This window comes from Tachypleus tridentatus, chromosome 10 (genome assembly GCF_004210375.1).
Source record: "Tachypleus tridentatus isolate NWPU-2018 chromosome 10, ASM421037v1, whole genome shotgun sequence".
Classification (NCBI taxonomy): Eukaryota; Metazoa; Arthropoda; class Merostomata; order Xiphosura; family Limulidae; genus Tachypleus; species Tachypleus tridentatus.
The window spans coordinates 11,323,053-11,340,832 of NC_134834.1; the positions used below are offsets into that span (position 1 = coordinate 11,323,053).

At 36.4% G+C, this 17,780-nt stretch overlaps 2 protein-coding genes and 1 long non-coding RNA gene across 4 annotated transcripts in view; 1 reads left to right on the forward strand and 2 right to left on the reverse strand.

Annotated features, from left to right (window-relative positions):
* Positions 1-3,294, forward strand: part of LOC143228747 (uncharacterized) — a 159,854-nt gene extending 156,560 nt beyond the window's left edge. Inside the window, exon 3 of the long non-coding RNA XR_013015444.1 lies at positions 594-3,294. This is a non-coding gene — a long non-coding RNA (uncharacterized LOC143228747). The remainder of the gene's footprint in view (positions 1-593) is intronic.
* Positions 1-17,780, reverse strand: part of LOC143228746 (pre-B-cell leukemia transcription factor 1-like) — a 272,600-nt gene that overhangs the window by 78,457 nt on the left and 176,363 nt on the right. The window lies entirely within an intron of this gene.
* Positions 3,236-17,189, reverse strand: LOC143228745 (homeobox protein extradenticle-like). 2 transcript variants are annotated; one of them, XM_076460045.1, is made up of 5 exons: positions 17,143-17,189; positions 16,143-16,278; positions 13,590-13,683; positions 10,100-10,272; positions 3,236-4,585 (listed from the first exon to the last, which is right to left on the reverse strand). In XM_076460045.1, exons 1-5 carry the CDS (start codon positions 17,181-17,183, stop codon positions 4,559-4,561), a joined length of 471 nt encoding a protein of 156 aa, XP_076316160.1. In that variant the 5' UTR covers positions 17,184-17,189; the 3' UTR covers positions 3,236-4,558. The 2 variants fall into 2 exon arrangements, with proteins under 2 accessions (XP_076316160.1, XP_076316161.1); XM_076460046.1 differs by having other exon boundaries at positions 10,095-10,272.

The window sequence follows — 17,780 nt, forward strand, 5'->3', positions numbered from 1 at the left end:
TTGGTGTGATGGGGATTCGAACCCGCGACCGTCAGATTGCGAGCCGAGTGCCCTAATCACGTGGTCATGCCGGGGCTATATTTTGAGATTATGTGCGCTCATGTGACTCGAGAAGGTTACAAAATTATTATTACATGCTAAAGTCTGCTTAGATATATAAACTGTGAACTACTTAACATTTCTAGTGTTTGCATAGTGTTGTAATTTCCAATTACATCCATAATAAAATATATTTGAATAATATGTGATTGTTAAAACATTTCAAGCAAGATAACTGTGTACGTCTGCGTCCTTGGGTCCTGATAAGTTGGATGGACTTCAGCGTCGACCAATATGTAAGGATAGTGGGTAGACCAAACACTATATTGTGATGCAAAACTAACACACCTATTTTATTCTATACGCACCTGACGATTTGTTTATCTAATGGTTTCATTATCCACATGTCGTGTTTCATTGTTCAGATCTGGTGTTTAATTACATGTTGCTTTTCATTATCTTTATATTGCGTAGATGATAAAGTGTTGTGTTTCATTGTTTAGCTATTGTATTTCATTATCTTTGTTGTTGTTTTTTTTTTATTCGGCGCAAAGCTACACGAGGGCTATCTGCGCCAGCCGTCCCTGATTGAACAGCGTAAGACTAGAAGGAAGACAGCGAGTCATCACCAACCACCGCCAACTCTTGAGCTACTCTTTTACCAACGAATAGTAGGATTGACCGTCACATTATAACGGCTGAAAGGGCGAGCGTGTTTGGTACGACGGGGATTCGAACCCGCGACCCTCAGATTACGAGTCGAACGCCTTAACTCACTTGGCCACGCCGGGCCTTGTATTTCTGTGAACAGAAGAAAACAACACAGTACTGTTTCACCTATCACTCAGTAACATACTCTGTACCATATCTGGTAAAGGACACATCGCTCGCTGTTCATTAACTGTAAATAGTTTGTTTATTACGTCCGTTTTCCATCATCTTGATGTTTCTAGTGCTGTCTTAAAACGTCATCCGTATACAACTTTCTAATGTACGCACGAAGCACTTTTCGGTCATAATAAATACACCGTACACTTCTAACTTGGCAGGGTATACCGTATTTAAAAAACAAAAACTTTCATAATCCAATAGTGATGGTCGAATTCCAACAGTAGAGAGAGAAATCGCCCAATTCTTCGTTGGTAGTGAATTACTTTTAAAAACTGAAAAGACAAATGTTTATTTTCTCTGACACCTATAATTGATCAAAGAGACGGATATTATGACAAAAGTTATTTTTATTTGATACATTTCCATTTCCCAAGATAGCCCCAGAGAATTGAGCCATCTTCGTACGTACTGACAGTTACTTCGCATGTATTTACTGACATCAACAGTTCTATACTGTACACAAACACTGATGAAAACAAATTCATTGAGTATGCAGTCCGTACAACAAGAAAAAGAAATCGCTCTCTTATAAGATTATGACGTATACTCTCTTCAGAGGGCAATACGTGTCACCTTCTTTATGACGTCATGTATTCACAAAGTTACAGTTCTTTCATCAGTCTATGACGTAAACAATAAAACTTGTCCACGCCCTCTTCAATCAATTCACGTTTTTCTCTCAATAAAAAATATTAAAAAATAACAAATTTTATATCAGAAAAATGATTCAGCGGTGAGAAACAAAAAACATGAACTTATCTTGTGACGACCAAATTTAATAGATTATTTCGCTCATATATTTTCATTTACTTTCAAATATTAAAACTGCACCACTTTAAGTACTGTTGCAATTAGATATTACAGTTGTTTTTTTTTAGGATAAAGTGTAATAATTTTCTGCAAGACGAAGCATTTATCTGTTTGGGCATTTGAAAGTAACATTTATTTATTCTGGGTAAGAACTAAAGTGATAGTAAGTTTTAATAAGTTTGGCCGGTATTCACCTGGGACAGCATCATATATTAAATAACATTGTATGTTAGTGAATTTGGTTGTCCATGAATCATATATTAAATGAGATTGTATGTTTGTGAATTTGTTTGTCCATGAATCATAGATTAAATACATTATATGTTTGTGAATGTGTTTGTCCATGAATCATAGATTAAATACATTATATGTTTGTGAATTTGTTTGTCCATGACTCATATATTAAATGACATTGTTATAAGTTGTTATTATGATTGTTATCTAACAGTTATATATTTTACTGTTCTGTATTGTTTACAGTGATTTCCATAAGTTGTTATTATGATTGTTATCTAACAGTTATATATTTTACTGTTCTGTATTGTTTACAGTGATTTCCATAGGTTGTTATTATGATTGTTATCTAACAGTTATATATTTTCATGTTCTGTATTGTTTACAGTGATTTCCATAAGTTATTATGATTGTTATCTAACAGTTATATATTTTCATGTTCTGTATTGTTTACAGTGATTTCCATAAGTTGTTATTATGATTGTTATCTAACAGTTATATATTTTCCTGTTCTATATTGTTTACAGTGATTTCCATAAGTTGTTATTATGATTGTTATCTAACAGTTATATATTTTCCTGTTCTATAAGTCATCAGATGTTAATCATACTTGTTTCTGTGTTTTAATGTTTGTTTAACCTACATTTACATATTGGACTACAGTACTGTTTTTTGATAACGAAAGAACAACGTTTCGACCTTCATAGGTCATCTTCAGGTCAACAGAGATGACCTAGGACGGTCGAAACGTTGTTCTCAGCTTATCAGTTAAAGTGTTAATATCCATACCAGCCGTTCTGAGATACATTTTTATTTCAAGTAGGTTTCTCGTCATGAAGAACGAAACCTTGGATCAAATGAAACCCTTGTGTGAGAAAGTTCATGGTCGTTTCATAACGTTAGAATATCCATGTCGTTTTTAAATATCTAGAAAACATTATATTTCTCAGGAGTAATTCTTGAATAAATAACAAATTGATATAAATATTAAACCTTACAAATATAAATGGAGAGACCCAAGTTCGATATTTTTAAAATTGCTAAAGCGTCCCCTGTTGACAATAAATCTAACTAACCAGAGAGGAAAAAGTGAAAGATTCTAAGATACAAGGAAAATATGTGATTACTAAAACACAAAGACATTTACTTTTTAACTTTGTTTACTTTATATATTGTCTAAAAACAAAGTGAGACATGTATGTTTGGTCTTCAGGTTGAAGCTTGAAACAGCCATCATTACAAACACGTGTACTACAAAACATCTGGTTTATAATGGTTTAATTGTGAACGAAGTTTTGGAAAATAAAATAATTCTGTGTACAATCCAGTTCGATAAAAGAATGGGTTTATACTTTCCTTCTTATTCACTTGTTTCAACCAAACAAAATTTGTTTTAAACAAATACAGTAATCCAAACAAAACACTTCTCTTGATCTAAAGAACGAAACCCGCAGAAGGTGACTGAAACCCCTTTGAAGATACGTTTCCTGTTCCATTCTAATCACACAGCTGTGCAAAGTGACCTGACACTTTTATTGCCCAGGTAACAACCTGGCTTCTGATATTGGTTTATTTCAAGTTTTGGTTCTTTTAAACTTTTTAAGTCTTAAACATGACTGTTTCTGCTTCTTTAAGAAACGAAGCAAGTGAAGATTCTTCTGAACAGTTTTTGTTCGCGCAGTTTACAAACAACACAGCCTGTCTGTCCTTCAGTGTTATTGTGCCTAACCACAGTTGTTACATTGATTGTTACATGCTACAATCAGGTTTTTTTTAATTTTCACTACCCACAGTCATTAGTCATGTTTCTACGTTGCAGAAAAACAAGTACTGCTTCTTTAGCAATAAGACGATGTGTTAGTGTAGATAACACGTAAAGACAATTTGATCGTAAAGTTTTCGGTGGCATTCGGAACACATCGATTATACTCGGCACAAGTTAGTCACATCCGAAAACAGAAAGAGAGTTGATTCATTAAGATAAGCTCTGTTGGTTAATGAAGCTCGTTAATAAGGTTTATCGAAAAATGTTCTCGGCAACCTTCGGAACACGTCGGACACATCCGGAATACATCGTTTATACTCGGGCATGTCAGTCACACCCATAATATGTGGGCCATACGTAGAAAGAGAAACAGTTCGTTAACATAAACTCTGTCGGTTGATGAAGCTCGTAAAACAAAATGTATAAAAAAAGACGTCTCGGGACACATCCGGAATACACCGATTATATGCGATCACCTCCGAAAACAACGTGATTATACTCAGTACACTCGGTCATCTCCGGAAAACTTATATTACACTCGAAACAGGTCGATCATATTTAAAACGGGGGTTGGGAATTTTGTTCTAAATCCTTTCATATCGCGTTTCATAAACTTGGAGAAATACAAATGTACAGTAGAAGTTAAAAAGTAACAAGTTTTGAGATATGGCACAAAGGTTTTTTGTCCACTTCTGATGAGCTGTCTCTTACCCAAGTCAAGATCATCTCAGTTCATCATCGTCGTCACGAAGACAAGGAGGACATGCGAAGAAATAGGCGAAACGTCTGGTTCACCCCCGCTGTTCCCCCCTGCTCTCACTATTGGTGATGGTTATCGACTCCTACCTAGAGTCCAAAAGATAAAAGTCAGCTATGAAACATATGCAAGGTTTTCAATCACAATATAGAGATCATCAGTATACCCCACCCTAGGGTATCCGTGGGGGCTAGCGTTAACCCTAATGAATTATAACGCTAAAAGTATGTTTCACTTCAGGTAACTTACTTCGATTCCCCTCGGTGGACTTAGTAGATAGCCCGATGTGGCTTTGCTATAAGAAAACACACACACACAGATTTGAGAAATTTAACAGAATCAACTGCCTGTTGAAAGAAAAGTTCATGACAAATTAGCTTTATATAAAGACCCTTCGTCCTGTTTAAACAGGTACTTGTAGTCTGTTGAAGTTTTGAAACTTACTCTGCCTGAAGTTCCCTCAAACGAGTACACAAAGAAATAAGTTATTAACTGAAGTGTCAATATGATATGTGAACAGAAATCACTATAATCAATACCACAAACGTATTGGAAACAAAAACCTAATTTGCTACACTGATATGTAGGTGTAACAGATGTATTACTCTTTCTATTAATCGTAAGTCCATAAGTTTTAGCCTTCAGTTAGTAAACTATTAACTCAACCACGGTTTTAATGATCAGTTCGACACGGTCAATGTGTTAGGTTCTAAAATAGACAAAATGTGGTTCTTTAACACCAAAGGTAGCCAGCCAGCCAGTAACACCAGAATGTAGGTAGCCACTCAGCCAGTAACACCAGAATGTAGGTAGCCACTCAGCCACTAATATCAGAATGTAGGTAGCCACTCAGCCAGTAACACCAGAAGGTAGGTAGCCACTCAGCCAGTAACGCCAGAATGTAGGTAGCCACTCAGCCAGTAACACCACCAGAATGTAGGTAGCTACTCAGCCAGTAACACCACCAGAATGTAGGTAGCTACTCAGCCAGTAACACCACCAGAATGTAGGTAGCTACTCAGCCAGTAACACCACCAGAATGTAGGTAGTCAGTATCGTCCAACGTTTCTGATGTTTCCAACCAAATAACGGATTTGATTTGCAGTTCTAAAAACATGCACATAACACTATGTAACACAAATTTTGTTCCTGGATAGTATGTGTTATTTCTTAAATGCTTATGTTGGAAAAGTACAGAAGATAACCATTATTCCCTTCAAACTTTCGTTTTGTGACCTGGATAATGAAATTTAGAAACTAATCTATTTTCCATGTAAAAACGGACAAATTTGCACATTTTCATTTACATAAGGTCTGAATAAAACAACATATGAATCAAGATTTACATGTATTTATACTAAAGTTGTACAAAAATGTTTAGAAGTGAGTAGTTTTTCGAGATTTGCGACTGTAATGTAAAATCACTTTCATGTATCAGTCCCTAAATATAGTCTCTCATCATGTTTTCGTTATACGCTCCTTGGTAGCGGCGTTCAAAGTCCAGTATCTCTCGGTGGAAGCGCTCACCTTGCTCCTCTGAGTATGTCCCCATATGTTTGAGTTTGTCAAGATGAGCGTCTAGGATATGGACTTTCAGGGACATCCTGCAACCCATTTTGCCGTAGTTCTTCGCCAGAATCTCAACCAGTTCCACATAGTTTTCGGCCTTGTGATTGCCAAAGAAGCCCAGAACCACTGCGACAAAGCTGCTCCAAGCTTTTTTTTTTTCCTTCCTACTGAAGCTTCTTGGGAAATTCTGTGCACTCCAGGATCTTTATTTGTAATCCAACGAAAACACCAGATTTGATCTTTGCCTCAGACAGCTTAGGGAAGAAGTCTTGAAGGTACTTGAAGGCTGCAGACTCCTCATCAAGAGCTGTGACAAATTGTTTCATGAAACCCAATTTTATGTACAATGGTGAGAACAACACCTTCTGGAGGTCCACTAGTGGCTCACACTTGACATTGTGCCTCCCCACAGAGAACTCAGTCCGTTGTGGCCAGTGCTTCCTGTTGTAGTGCGCTGCGGTGTCCCTGCTGTCCCAAAGGCAAAGGTGACAGGGAAACTTGGTAATGCCTCCTTGAGACCCATCAGGAATGCCACCATTTTGAAGTATCCGATAACCTCCCAGCCATATTCATCATACTTCAAGGCTTCTATGCCTTGTAGGCTTCACACATTTTAGCAGATGCTGTCACAAAGTACCTTTACGCTCTTGTCTTGATAAATTGGCCACATACATAGCTGGATGCGTCTGGAGAATGCTTGCAGCTTCTTGATACCATCTCTGATAAAATCAGATAAGTCTGTGTTCATTTAGTCAGCCAGAACTAAACTGAAGTGGTCAGCCCCTGTATATATATATTACTATGGAAAGTTCTAAAATATTCTGAAAGGTTCTGGAAAATTGTCGTAAGTTCTACAACATTCTAGAAAGTTCTTGAAAATTATTGTAAGTTCGAGAAAATTCTCTATCAGCTACTCAGCACTAAATCTACCTGGAATGTTCTGGAAAAATTCGAAAATTTCATTATCCTGGTCACAAAAGCAAAGATTGAAGAGAAAAATAGGTCTTTTCCATTTACTTTAGACACAAGCAACTGGAAAATAACACTTTCCGTCCAGGAACAAGAAAAAGTAAAAATTTTGTTACATTGTTTAATTTAAGGTAAGGAGTACATTTAACGGCTCGAACCTTGGAGCCTTCCAGCACGTTTTAATAACTAGTCCACGTTGATCAAGAGTTGGAGTACAATTCATGATAATTATGATATATACGTTAAGAAATAAGACAAAAACAACCATAAAAACCTTTGAAATTGTTGTTTAAAGAAACAAGTTATAAGGTTGTTTTTCACTATAAAGAAATTTGTCTAAATTAATAGAAAATACTTAAAATTTGATTAGAATAATGTTATGTAATCCAATAAGTTCTTTATTTTACCAACATATTCTAACCTCCAGAGACAGTGCCTTATGAAGTGAAAATATAAAACAAATAATTTCATTAACAGCTTAAAACACAAATTACCCTCGACTCAGTTTGTTTGTAACGTTTATTTTCATTATAACTAAAAAATTAACGACGTCCATCTTATTTCGGTCTACAATTCCCGCGATCAAAGCGGCAAATTTTACGAAGTCAGCTAAGATTGAAGAGAAACACACACACATAGAAACTAATTCAATAACAAACTACAGTCATTTCCACCAGCGATTTGCCCATTTTCTACCTTAATCAGCACAGTACTTCTTCCGTCAGATGGCGGGCATAAGAACCTATTAAGTTTCTCTAATGAGTGAGAAAGCTGCCACTCTGAAAGAAGGGGCTGTAATGTTGAGAGAGAAGTTCGTCCCTAATGTCTCAAAAATCACTCCAACCTCATGTTTCGTTTTGTCATCCTGAGTTCGAAAGCAATATCAACAACTGATTTTTGTTTATCTTACATCGTAGAGGAAAAGCTATGATAAAAGAGATTTGGAAAACTAAAAAAGGGTGTGGAAGATGAAATGAAAGACGTAACGTGGAAGACAAAGGAAAATATTTTTGTTTTAGAATTTCGCACAAAGCTACACGAGGACTATCTGCGCTAGCCGTCCCTAATTTAGTAGTGTAGGACTAGAGGGAAGGCAGCTAGTCATCACCACCCACCGCCAACTCTTGGGCTACTCTTTTACCAACGAATAGTGTGATTGACCATCACATTATAAAGCCACCTCGGCTGGGAGGGCGAGCATGTTTGGTGCGACCGGGATTCGAACTCGCAACCCTCAGATTACGAGTTGAACGCCTTACCCCACCTGACCATGCCGGATCACAAAGATGTAGAAGACAAAAGATTGTATCACGTAATCATTATTTTTGTGGCGGTTTGGATCTTTTATTATAAAGGATTTTCTTATGAAATTGGCTTTGAATCCAAACCACTTGAATTACAAGAAACAAGGTGTCTCTTTTAAGCCTGATTCTTAGACTTCTTTAACATGAACTACATATCTTTCACACTAAGATAATACAACTAATATGCATCACTTGTTAGAGGTCTTTGGAGCATATGATTCGATGAAATCCTTTCCGAAGTAACAAATCAAGAGCCAAAAGTCGATCATTATGGTCTTGTCGAGCAGTTTATTTACACGCTACGTGTAACTCGACTATTTTAAAGTCACTGTAACTGTACAGAGAAAGAAAAACCTTGCAGAAATAACCCACTGTACAACTAACTCCACGTTTACAAAGAAATGATAAAACAATAATTTCTTTAGGCTAGAACACACTCCATTTTTTCTACTACATCGAATTTTCGCTAAATTTTGTTGCACTGTTTAACGTATTTTTGCGCACAGCTACACAAAATTAGTTCTGCGCATAATCGTCCTTAGTAATGCGTTGACAGACTCAAGGATATGTATACAGTTATCAACACCCGCTTCAATTGTTGGGCTGCTCTTGTCAAACTAAAATATGAAAATTGACAAAGCTTTTATAACTAACGAAACGTGAACCAGGGAATACCAGATCCACAGTATAGGCGCTAACTATTGTGCTTTCTTCGGGTCATTCTTTCCCAGAGGGAGTGGTCTTGGAAATATAAAGTACTTGTCAGAAGATCTGGTCTTGGAGGTCCTTTTGTGTTTGTCAGAGTATTTTAGTCTTGGAGGTCCTGTTGTGATCGTCAGAGTATTTAGTCTTGTAGGTCCTGCTGTGATCGTCAGAAGATCTAGTCTTGGAAATCCTGTTGTGATCGTCAGAAGATCTAGTCTTGGAAATCCTGTTGTGATCGTCAGAAGATCTAGTCTTGGGAATCCTGTTGTGATCGTCAAAAGATATAGTATTGTAGGTCCTGTTGTGATCGTCAGAAGATCTAGTCTTGGAAATCCTGTTGTGATCGTCAGAAGATCTAGTCTTGGAAATCCTGTTGTGATCGTCAGAAGATCTAGTCTTGTAGGTCCTGTGGTGATCATCAGAGTATTTAGTCTTGTAGGTCCTGTTGTGTTTGTCAGACTATCTGGTGTTGATAACAGTAACATTTGTCAAGATATCGTGTCTTATAGATTGCAATATTTTTCAAAATATCTGATCTTGAAAATTCTGTTATATTTATCAAAGACCTGGTCTTGAAAATGTACTAGATGTCAGGATATTTGGTCTTGAAGGCTGTATTACTTGTCAGAATATCTGGTCTTTGAAGTTTTACTATATTTATCGAAGTTCTGGTCTTGAAAACCATACCAGCTGTCAGAATATCTAGTCTTAGATGCTCTCATATATTTGTTAACAATCTAGTCTAGGAAATTTATATAAATTTATATGATGTATTTGTCAGAATATCTGGTTTTGGGTATTTTCATTGTGTTTCTAGAGAATTCGATATTGAAAAATTACAGTTAAGTTATTTCTTTCATGGTAATAAGAAAACAAAGTATTTTTAAGGAATGAAATTGGAAACTAAAGATTTTTAAATACGAGTACAACATTCGTTAACAAACTTTATAATAATAGACGTTTATAAAAACACACTCACTCAAAATACGTTATTCTGTCCAGAAGTTAATTCATTAGACCGGAAGTGACGTATAATTGAAACAGGATTTACCTCACCTGTGATTGTACACCAGTGCCCATTGAAGAGACGGACTGGTACGAGTCGCTGCCGTTCACGTTCATGCTGTACATTCCGTCACTAGGTGGCATTACTCCGAGGGGTGGAGGTGGACTGATCATCTGACCTTGGGTGGATGATACCATATTGTATGCGGCAGAGCCACCTACCGCTGGGTAAAATAATTGGGGAAAAAAGAAATATTTATTAAATTATATTTAATTACCATCTCATACAATGCAAGGAGTAACAGTGTATAAGTTGAAACAGTCTGGTTAACCTCTGGCTTCAACTTACGATTGAGTAAGCTTTCTTATATATCGTGGATGTGACGTCAGATTATTTTAATATATTAACTTATTTATTAGTCAAAGCCCTAGAGTAACCTGATAAAATAACCAGGATAACTTAAATAACTACGAAGAAGATTTGTTCATTTTGAATTTCGCACAAAGCCATCTCTAATTTAGTAGTGATAGATCAGAGGGAAGGCAACTGGTCAACGTCACCCACCGCTAACTCTTGGGCTACTCTTTTACCGACAACAAATATTGGGGTTGATCGTCACATTATAACACCCCCACAGCTGAAAGAGCGATCATGTTTGGTGTGACGGGGACTCGAACTTGCAACTCTCAGTTTACGAGTCGAGCGCCTTAACCACTCGGTCATCCCAGAGCCCAATACACAAAGTGAGTTGCTTTCGAAAACATGCCTGTGAACTATCTAACTAAAGACCCAGAACAAAGAAAATTCAGTTCTTTGTTGAAAAAAAAAAACCGATTTCTATATTCAATCGAAACATTACTAGCATCGTTTCGGTGGTTTTAAAACAACATTTTGGACAAGTAGATACAATAAAATAGAAAGAAGAGAGTACATAAGTCTGCAGTTGTGGAAAATGAAGGGAAGAAACCTAAAATCAAGAAATCCGGATATAAACAGTCCTGTTTATATCCGGTTCCAAATAATTTAAAATTTGCTTGGGCCTAACAAAGAGATATAATATATGATAACTACACGGTCCATTACATCTCCCAGTAAATCTTCTGTTCACTTTGCTTACTGCTTCCACTTGTGAGGCGTGCAGACGATATGTGAAGTGAATATCCCATATAGGTCGTTAAAAGTTCACCCGAGAGCCGTAATGGCGCTGGAATCACTAGTCTCTAGTTTCACTGCTTTCTTAAGAGTACGTAGCCAAAAGACATCAACCGATTCTAAGGTGCATAATTTAAGTGGATATTGAGTACGAGATAATTTACCAGCCTATCTTGCACGTGGGAATGTAAATCATTTCTTAACAGTAAACCCTCGCTAAATCATCTATCGCAATTCAATGGAAATATAGCTTTCGTAAAAGCATGAAACAAAATCTAATATTTACTTTTTTTACTTTTAAAATTAATATAAAAATCTGTTTGCTACGAGATTTTTCCCATACTTTACTTTCAAATATAGTGATTCTATTTAAACATTGAATCGTGGTTTTATTTTTCTCATTTAGCAGAAAATGAGTTATTTTTACGTTACGAAAATGAAAAATTTTAAAAATAGTGAATAACCTTTCATTCTTAAGCCTAAAAATCTGCATAATTTACGCACAACGTTGGTGTTACATCAAACTGAAGTTTAAATACTGTGTAAAATTATAACCAAAACTAATAAACACTCAAAAACAATCAAAAACCAGTAGTTGTTATCTGAAAATTCAACTTTCTATTATGATCACTTACTGTAACAATAATATCATTTTCATATCACCCAAGAATTAAAATTTAGATTGCTGCATGATTGGCGAAGAACTCTGAGTGAGTTGTAGCTCCAACGCCCTCTGCACTTTTTTATCATTATTTTTGAAATTTTTTTTAGATTAAAATACTCTCCATGGCCATTGCGCTCGTGACGAAGAAAGATTATTTTTCTTTCATGTTAATTTTTATAAATTTATCTGAAATTTTTCTTCGGTTTTCTTCTTGAACGCAACGAATCATATCATCCTTAAACACGCAACAACTGTTTAAATAACGCTAAAATTATTTATTAGAAAAACCTTTATAAAAATTCGGAATCAAGAAAAATATATCTTCTCTTCAATCTTTTTTTTTTTTTTTAAATCAATGTCAACATAATGGTTGCATTTTTCACTCTTAATGGCCTTTTCCAATGCATATCCATAACTTATTCCTTATCTATTAAAACAGGAGTTCAAGATGTGCACGTTGTTCAGTAAAAGTAAGGGGAATTTCCTGTAGACGGAAGCCTGGGTTCCCGATAATGGATATTAGAAGCCATTTTTCTCCTGGCACAGGTACAAAATTAGAAGGAAAAAGACCAATATCCAGGAAATATTCTTAATAATGTCCAGTGACATGCTGGTATTTTACTGTTTAGTAACATTCGCGTAAATCTTTGTGTTTCGTACGTGTTTATCCGAACACGACAATCTTAAGCCTAATTCTCGACGTCTCACCAATCACCGAACTTCCTTTAGTAGCGTATAGACACATTGCCAGCCTGGGCTCAAATCACAGATATTATTACATAAAACCAGTTATTACTGCCTAACTCAGATTAGCCACAATAATAGTAGCTACACTTATTAACACAATAACAGTATTAATACGTATCGACACAATAACAGTAGCAAATCTTATTAACACAATAACAGTAGCAAATCTTATTAACACAATAACAGTAGCAAACCTTATTAACACAATAACAGTAGCAAACCTTATTAACACAATAACAGTAGCAAACCTTATTAACACAATAACAGTAGCAAACCTTATTAACACAATAACAGTAGCAAACCTTATTAACACAATAACAGTAGCAAACCTTATTAACACAATAACAGTAGCATCACGTATCAACGAAGTAACAGTAGCAACACGTATCAACACTATAACAGTAACAACACGTATCAACACAATAACAGTTACAACCCTTCTCAACACAATAACAGTAACAACAATTATCAACACAATAACAGTTACAACCCTTCTCAACACAATAACAGTAACAACACGTATCAACACTATAACAGTTACAACAATTATCAACACAATAACAGTAACAACAATTATCAACACTATAACAGTTACAACCCTTCTCAACACTATAACAGTTACAACAATTATCAACACAATAACAGTAACAACAATTATCAACACAATAACAGTAACAACAATTATCAACACTATAACAGTTACAACCCTTCTCAACACTATAACAGTTACAACAATTATCAACACAATAACAGTAACAACAATTATCAACACAATAACAGTAGCAACAAGTATCAACACAATAACAGCAACAAAAATTATTATTACGTACAAGCAACAAAGAGTCGACTATATTAAACATTATTACACGTTTAATTCTATTGTGTTGTGTTATAATACGTTATCATTCTTAATTAATATATAATCTTACATTTTGAAAGCAGCGTTTAATTACGTTTATAACAAAAACCGTGCCTACCAGCCTTCTTGGCAGCATACATGTTGGCCTCTTCTTGAGCTTTGGTTATATTTTTCTTGTAGCGGATTCGCTTGTTACCAAACCAATTAGAAATCTGTCGAGAGAAAAAAAACACAAAACAACGACGTTAATATAAGAATCTTTTTACACCAGGAGTCTCAGCAAATCCGAGACTTGAACAAAGCGTCTATCGATCGTCCTTTAATAGATGGAAACGATCAATCCTGTTAGCCATTGGAAACATAATAATTGGACTAATTATAGAGAGCGAAAAGTTTTGATTCAATTATCGGATCTAATATCTTTAGTTCCGCCCTAAGCTAGAACCCTTCTCTCAAATCTAATTACAAAAAACTTAAAAAGTGACACAAAGAGGTTAGGTCTTCTCAGGTCTGTATCCTCTACAAATTACGATATAAAATGTACTTGTGTACACGATTTGTTTCTTTGTTTTGTTATCGCTAACATGGAGGTTAGCTATGCAGAAGAAAAGTCTTCATTAGAAGCAGGTACATCCACTAATAACAAATAATATATTATTCGAAATGGTATTAGTTTTTCACCATGTTACACTTCTGATGGTTGACTTGGTTCACCATGTTACACTTCTATTGGTTGACTTGGTTCAACATTTATACTTTTACCGGTTGACTTGGTTCAACATGTTGCACTTTTACTGGTTGACTTTGTTCAACATGTTGCACTTCTACTGGTTGACTTTGTTCTCCATGTTACATTTCTACCGGTTGACTTTGTTCATCACGTTGCACTTCTACCGGTTGACTTTGTTCATCATGTTGCACTTCTACCGGTTGACTTTGTTCATCATGTTGCACTTCTACCGGTTGACTTTGTTCTCCATGTTACATTTCTACCGGTTGACTTTGTTCATCACGTTGCATTTCTACTGGTTGACTTTGTTCATCATGTTGCACTTCTACTGGTTGACTTGGTTCACCATTTATACTTTTATCAGTTGACTTGGTTCATCATGTTGCACTTCTACTGGTTGACTTGGTTCACCATGTTGCACTTCTACTGGTTGACTTGGTTCACCATTTATACTTTTATCAGTTGACTTGGTTCACTATTTATACTTTTACTGGTTGACTTGGTTCACTATTTATACTTTTACTGGTTGACTTGGTTCACTATTTATACTTTTACTGGTTGACTTGGTTCACCATGTTGCACTTCTACTGGTTGACTTAGTTCACCATGTTGCACTTCTACTGGTTGACTTGGTTCACCATGTTATATTTCTACTGGTTGACTTGGTTCACCATGACGTATTTCGATAACCGGTTTTGATTTGAGCTGGGAAACCACCTAGTGAAACGTGTTGACTAAACAGCGTGCACGCACTTACGTTGGCTGGTGACATGTGTTAATTGAAGGAAGGGTTTGTATAATACACTTACGTTGGCTGGTGACATGTGTTAATTGAAGGAAGGGTTTGTATAATACACTTACGTTGGCTGGTGACATGTGTTAATTGAAGGAAGGGTTTGTATAATACACTTACGTTGGCTGGTGACATGTGTTAATTGAAGGAAGGGTTTGTATAATACACTTACGTTGGCTGGTGACGTGTTAATTGAAGGAAGGGTTTGTATAATACACTTACGTTGGCTGGTGACGTGTTAATTGAAGGAAGGGTTTGTATAATACACTTACGTTGGCTGGTGACACGTGTTAATTGAAGGAAGGGTTTGTATAATACACTTACGTTGGCTGGTGACACGTGTTAATTGAAGGAAGGGTTTGTATAATACAGTTACGTTGGCTGGTGAAGGAAGGGTTTGTATAATACACTTACGTTGGCTGGTGACATGTGTTAATTGAAGGAAGGGTTTGTATAATACACTTACGTTGGCTGGTGACGTGTTAATTGAAGGAAGGGTTTGTATAATACACTTACGTTGGCTGGTGACGTGTTAATTGAAGGAAGGGTTTGTATAATACACTTACGTTGGCTGGTGACACGTGTTAATTGAAGGAAGGGCTTGTATAATACACTTACGTTGGCTGGTGACGTGTTAATTGAAGGAAGGGTTTGTATAATACACTTACGTTGGCTGGTGACACGTGTTAATTGAAGGAAGGGCTTGTATAATACACTTACGTTGGCTGGTGACGTGTTAATTGAAGGAAGGGCTTGTATAATACACTAACTTGGCTGGTGATATTAAACTTTATATCTTACGTAATAGTGGTATATACAGTATATTTTGCCTTATACTCACATATATTAAACTTTATATCTTGTCTTATATGTAAATATATTAAATTTTATATCTTATCTTACAGTAACATAGAATTTTATATCTGATCTACAATATGTTTTATCTTTTCGTTTAGTTTGATACTGACACATCTTTACGCAAGGTCGTTTAAATTTATTCTAACTTGTTAAAACATTACACTATCTCTCCTATTCGCTATCTTGTAAAACCAAACATTGTGGTCTTTCACCTCACACCCACCCAACCGATGTAGAGAACAAAACTTTCATACGGGCTATCAATAGAAACGTCAGCGGACAAGGCTTACCTGCGATATGGTAATCCCACATTTTCTGGCCAGTTCTTCTTTCGCGTCTTCGCTCGGGTAGGGGTTACTCAAGTGAGAATAAAAGTATTCGTTCAATATCTCCGTGGCTTGTTTACTGAAATTTCGTCTTTTTCTCCTGAAAACAGTAAAACCCCGCTTTTATAAATCAGCCCGGAAAGAAACGCGAAAATTACGAGTTATATACAAATAAACGTGGTTTGGTTTCAATTTCACGCAAAGCTACACGAGGGTAATCGGTGTTAGCTACTCTAATTTTGCAGTTTAAGACTAGAGGGAAGGCAGCTAGTCATCACCACCCACCGCCAATTTTTTGGCTACTCTTTTACCAACGAAGAGTGGGGTTGACCGTCACGTTATAACGCTCCCACGGTTGAAATGGCGAACATGTTCAGTGTGACCGGGATTCGAACCTGGGACCCTTAGATTGCGAGTCGAGTGCCTTTACCACCTGGCCGTGCCGGGCCCAAATAAAGGTGGCCACAATCTGCATGGGTCGTATAGCACGAGACGTTAGTGACGAAGTGGCACCAGAAACGATTTGCTGCACGTATTTGTGAGTTGTAATACGATGAAAACTGTTTATCGTTCTGTCGAAATATTTAGGTCACATGAAAATGCTTTTAAAAAAATCTACCAAGCTTACACCAGGCGTGGCCAAGTGGTTAACACAACCGGACTGTGAATCCGTGGATTATAGTTTGCGACTCGTTGTTATAAAACCCCGTACTCCATCCGTGGATTATGGTTTGCGACTCGTTGTTATAAAACCCCGTACTCCATACTTTGAGGACGAGATAACATTTCACCATTTTGTTGAACTCTCGAGAGTAACCCGAGATTCGGCGGTGGGTGTTGTTGACCAACTGCCTCCCTCTCTAGCCTGGCATTTTGAAATTGGGAAACTCTGCACACGCAGATAGCAGACAGAAGTTTTAAAATAATTAAATCTTTAAGGTTTAAAAAGTAAAATATAACAGACGTTTTCGATACTGCACCCACGGTCTTCCCAAAGTGCCGCATAATTACGCTTCTAAACACTATGTGTCGCTCCACAGTCAAAGTCACAAGTAAGATGTGATGTGATTAAATTAATATTATTATTTTGGTGTTAAACCAAAACTTACGCACACCTGCGTTCTCGGGAACCAGGCTTTTCAGAGACTTTGAAACTTTACGTGTTTCTTTTAAAAGTACATACCTTGTCTTTCTATTACACTATATTCTAACAAGTTTGTTTAAGGCATTTTCCCCCTTGAATTCTGTATCTAAACAGAGCATAAGTGAAAAGATTAATTCTGCTATGACTAAGTTCGTTTTTGTTTTAATAAAGCCACGGTTTGAACGAGCCACGTGCATCTCAAAAAATCCTAGCTAGAAACAAATATGCAAGAATTGGGAAGGCAAAGACGAAAAAAATATATATATGGATATACACAGAAGATGGCGATTTTATTTGATCCGGCGTCATTAGAAGTATCACGAGTTATGAACTTACACGTTGCATGAGAGAGACTCCATTTCGCAAATGACTATACTGATTGAAACCAGACACGAACCCCCGTTTCGGATGTGCCCTTCGCAATATAAGCCTATTGATAACAGAAGACAAAGAAAAAT

Bases quoted from the DNA above. Each gene is read 5' to 3' on its own strand.
- LOC143228745 (XM_076460045.1), bottom strand. From the start codon at position 17,183: ATGCGGCACTTTGGGAAGACCGTGGGTGCAGTATCGAAAAC. The intron at 16,279-17,142 runs GTCTGTTATATT...TACTGTTTTCAG, and splicing joins GTGGGTGCAGTATCGAAAAC to GAGAAAAAGACGAAATTTCA. The intron at 4,586-10,099 runs GTGAGGTAAATC...TTTGGACTCTAG, and splicing joins GCACTGGTGTACAATCACAG to GTAGGAGTCGATAACCATCA.